The sequence below is a fragment of the Mesitornis unicolor genome, unplaced genomic scaffold (genome assembly GCF_000695765.1).
Source record: "Mesitornis unicolor isolate BGI_N332 unplaced genomic scaffold, ASM69576v1 scaffold25608, whole genome shotgun sequence".
Lineage (NCBI taxonomy): Eukaryota > Metazoa > Chordata > Aves > Mesitornithiformes > Mesitornithidae > Mesitornis > Mesitornis unicolor.
Window position 1 is genome coordinate 1,217 of NW_010204246.1, and position 4,098 is coordinate 5,314.

The following is a 4,098-nucleotide window of genomic DNA, read 5'->3' on the forward strand; positions in this document are numbered from 1 at the left end:
ATAGTAACTCCACACAGGGCTGAAAGGGGAAAGGTCCTGCTCACTGAGCACATATGTGCAGGGATGTGTGAACTTCAGCACACCGAGCTCTGCTGCACAGGGTTTGGGGACTTTAAGGAGGACGTTCACAGATTCATCATCATCCCATAGCAAAAGCTTTTTTTCACAGATCTTCAGAATTACAACTTGACTTTTCAATGAGGACTAGTAGTACCAGTGTGGAGCTGTCTTAGTTGGTTTAATAACATTCCTGTCTATGTAATTTGCTTACATTAGAAAACAACTTTTGAAATCAGATTATCTGAGGGGTTTTTTTTGCCTTAATAGCAAAGAGAGACTTGCGTGATCTTTTTATTTGCTGAAGATGAATTAAACTTTGAATATTTCACTACTGAAAGGAACATTATGCTACCAACTCATGATTCATAGTTTAAAAAAAAATAATGCGGTGTTACATGACTAGGTGAATTTTACCATGTGTTTTCTTTTGCAAGTTCTTTTTAGCAGGTGTTTTTTCTTAAGCTAGGGTATCTGTATTTGAAGTGACAGAAATGGCTGAGTGAATTTTGTTCAACTTCTGAACATACTCAGCCACAGATCTCTTTAGGTGATGCCAAAATATGCTAATCTCAACTGAATGGTTTCATTCCATCTAGAAAAGGGACTAGCTCTTGAGAGTGGCTGTAACATTCAAGTGCCTTTTTCAATCCTTGTTTTTTCACTCTACCCCAGCGGCAGTTGATGCTGTAGGTCACTGTAACATGCTGTGACAGCCACGGATTGCCCTGGAAGCGAGTTGATCAGTGCTGATGAAGTGCTGTTTGTGTGGGCACACTGAAGGGAGAGAGCCAATCTAATGTGTAAATCTGGTGGTGGAAGTATATGGAAAGAAAGGGGTTGAGTCCTAGGGTTAGAAGAAGCTGTTAGGAACGGGGGTGGTACGATGGTTGTAGTGTGGAAATTCAGTCCTGATCTCTACTTGAGCCACCTGGAAGATGTTATTTCTGTCAGCTTCTCCCACCTGCAGAATAGGTGTGAGGACACTGACCTTTCTCAAGCGGGACTGACAAAGTGTAGGTGATGGCATGCAGTCTGTGTACCATGTGCTGTAGAGTTTCTGCATCACTGAGCTGTATCTTCTGCTCACGTTCAGTCTTATTAATATCTCGCAGCAAAGCCAACTATTTTTTGCCTAGTTCTAATTTCGATATCTGAGCTCTTACTCGCCCTAGTCTCTGGTGAATTAAGAAGAGCCTTTTACTCTGTGGATTTTGTTCCAGAGGTGCTTGTCATCTTTCATCAAGTCATCTCTTAACCTCTCTGACTAGGTAGAAGGAGGGATTACAAGGTTTTACATGCAAAGTCTCAAGCAATAGTAAGATCCAGAAGTGATCAGGAGTATGAATCTTTCTTAAGAGAAAGTGCTTTCCTTGTACCTCTTAATGTTTGGTTTTTTTTAGCATTATGAGAGTACTTGAATTGTTAACCAGAGAAATTTAGCTGTTTTCCAGTTGGTTGCTAGAGAGACAAATCAAAGGTAGGTTAAGATTCTTGTAAGCAAGAATGAAGGAGCTCCTTACACTACCAGTGTATCAAATGCTGGCCCTAAAATCAGTGTAGCTATACTAAGACTAGTTGGGACAGTCCTGCGTTATGTGATCCTGTGAAAGACATGTTTGAGTGCCTGCTGCGCAAGAGGTGTGGGCAATCGGCTTAGTTTCTATGAGAAAGAAATGAAATAAAATGCAGCTGATCGTGGGGATCTGCATGAAAATTCTGCTGGTCTTGTACCAGTGGTAGGTAGGGTAGCAGCTTTGCCAAGATGCTCTCTGGAGAGCCATACCAGGAGTGGCATAACTCAGCTAGCTTTAGGCACAGAAAATGTATTACATGGTCCTGTAGAACCGTGATTTAAATGGAGGGGAATACGTACATGTTATCTGAATGTCCTTTTTCTCTGGTCAAGCTGGAATCACTTTCCCTTTTTTCCTGCTGTTTTGTGGTAGGAGGGGAGGTGATTTAGCCATGGCATCAGGAAAGCCATAAATGCTCTGCGGGAGTGCTCAGTACTTTGCTTTTTGTTCTAGGCACAGTGAGCTGCACGTTATTCCTGGCAGTTAACAGTTTGTATTCGGCCAGTGATGATGTGATAGAGCTAACACCAACCAACTTCAACAAGGAGGTCATTCAGAGTGAGAGCCTGTGGCTCGTGGAGTTCTACGCCCCATGGTAAGAATTACAGCTCATGACTAGCAAAATAGCTGTAGTTGGGATTCCTGTTTTAAATATCTTCACAAGGGAAAAAGGCAGAAATTGGCTTCAAGTTGGCAAGTAGAGTGTAACAACAGACTTTATTTGCCGCTTTACTGCTTCAGCTTTTCTGCTACAATTAGTATCACAAACAGCTGAATGAAGTGCAAATAGGTAACTGAGAAGGCCTCTCACTTCCATCTCTCAAAACGTGATTCTGATGTGAAAGCACAGATCTGAATTCACACTTAGAATTTCCAATTTCCATTGAAAACTACTGGCTTTGTGCATCTTTGTTCAGCACTTCTACCTCACATCCTCCTCCTGTCCAGACCATGGAGTCTCTTCATCTGCCATGTAAGCTCTGGTGATACATATTCCATCTTTGCACAAATCCTCTGTTCTACTGCAATCCAAAGCTCCACATTCTGGAGAAAGGAGCCTTTCATTGCAACAGCATGACTGTGTCTGGATTGAGAGGCTTAGGGGAGAGCTTGCTGTGCCTCTTCTAATGTTGCATCTTTATGGGCAACAGGAAGCTTTACTGAACAATGTTGGTAGTGTAGGAGAGGTGTAAGTAAATTGGCAGCTCCTCTTTCCTTACAAACTTGTGATGCTGTGATTGTGTACTAGTTGTCAGTCAAGTGTTGATCTCTCCTAGACATCTCCAGGAGATGGTGTGCAACGTCTTATTCTAAAGATGACCTCTTAACTAGAGAGGAATTTTTCAGTCCTTATCAGGTTCACTTGCAACAAGCAGACTAGTACGCAAATCTGGATTTTGATGGTTGTGTTTGCCTCTGTTAGGAAAGTCAGGTAGCTTTTGAGGGATGTGTTTGTGCCTATGTATGTGTGTGTGTGCACGCACCTGTGTGATGCATGTGGAGGTTTCTCTTCAGAAGTCCAAGTGATGATGTGATGTTGTGGCATAGCCTCTTCCCCTCTCATGACTAGGTTTTAAGTCTCCTGCAGTTTGCTGTGGGTGACTGTTCTGTAGTTGCAAAGCAAACAAGACCACTTTGTACTTGGTGAAATAGTTGTCAGATCTGAATGACAATTGCTGTTTTGTTTTTTTTCTAAAAGGTGTGGTCATTGTCAAAGACTAACCCCTGAGTGGAAGAAAGCAGCAACAGCATTAAAAGTAAGTTTAACCTTTCAAATATACTTGTGGCAGTGCATTGAGGAGAGTTTGACTGTTTGTCATCTGGCTTGGGATGACAGAAGTGGGGTTTGGTCTTTAAAACCATATCACCTTAATCATACTTGTCCAGCCAGAGAAGTGGGCAGTCAGAGGAACTTAAAATATCAGGATATTTTTGGGCTTTTTCTTTTTTTAAAGAAGCCATTGAATTGCAGAGGAGGCAAGTAAACTGTTGCTGTGAGTTCCCATTACTCTTTTCCAAGGCTGTTTTTAACAGCACCAGAAGACATCAGAATCTAGACATTCCCCAAAATAGCGAGTTTCTTTTTTCTTCCTTGCTATCCTGTCACCTGCCTCTGAAGTACAGGAACAGCATGAACTGAATATTTGAAAACAGCTCTGTAAGCTGTTGGTGATGAGTATTTCTTTAATTACAGAAAACTTGGTCATGTAGTGACTGGCTGAACTCTTACCTATGTAAAATACATTCCCCTTCTTAAAAAACAAAACAAAACCCAACCAAAAAACCAAAACCAACCAACCAAAAAAAAACCCAACTGAAAAACCCCCGAACAATTTAAAATTTAGCTTATCAGGATGAAGAAAGAAATGGACATATATGGTGTTTTGTGGTTTAATGCTTTCATGGGGGAATAACACCTCACTTCTGGTGACAGTTTTCTTACCCTGCAAATAACACACTCTTT

At 41.4% G+C, this 4,098-nt stretch overlaps 1 protein-coding gene across 1 annotated transcript in view; it reads left to right on the forward strand.

Moving 5' to 3' along the window:
• Positions 1–943: 943 nt before the first annotated feature.
• The window catches only part of PDIA6 (protein disulfide isomerase family A, member 6), an 11,917-nt gene continuing 8,762 nt past the window's right edge, over positions 944–4,098 (forward strand). The window contains exons 1-3 of the mRNA XM_010191002.1: positions 944–1,032; positions 2,068–2,229; positions 3,334–3,391. Coding sequence (XP_010189304.1) covers positions 944–1,032; positions 2,068–2,229; positions 3,334–3,391 — 309 coding nt within the window. The remainder of the gene's footprint in view (positions 1,033–2,067; positions 2,230–3,333; positions 3,392–4,098) is intronic.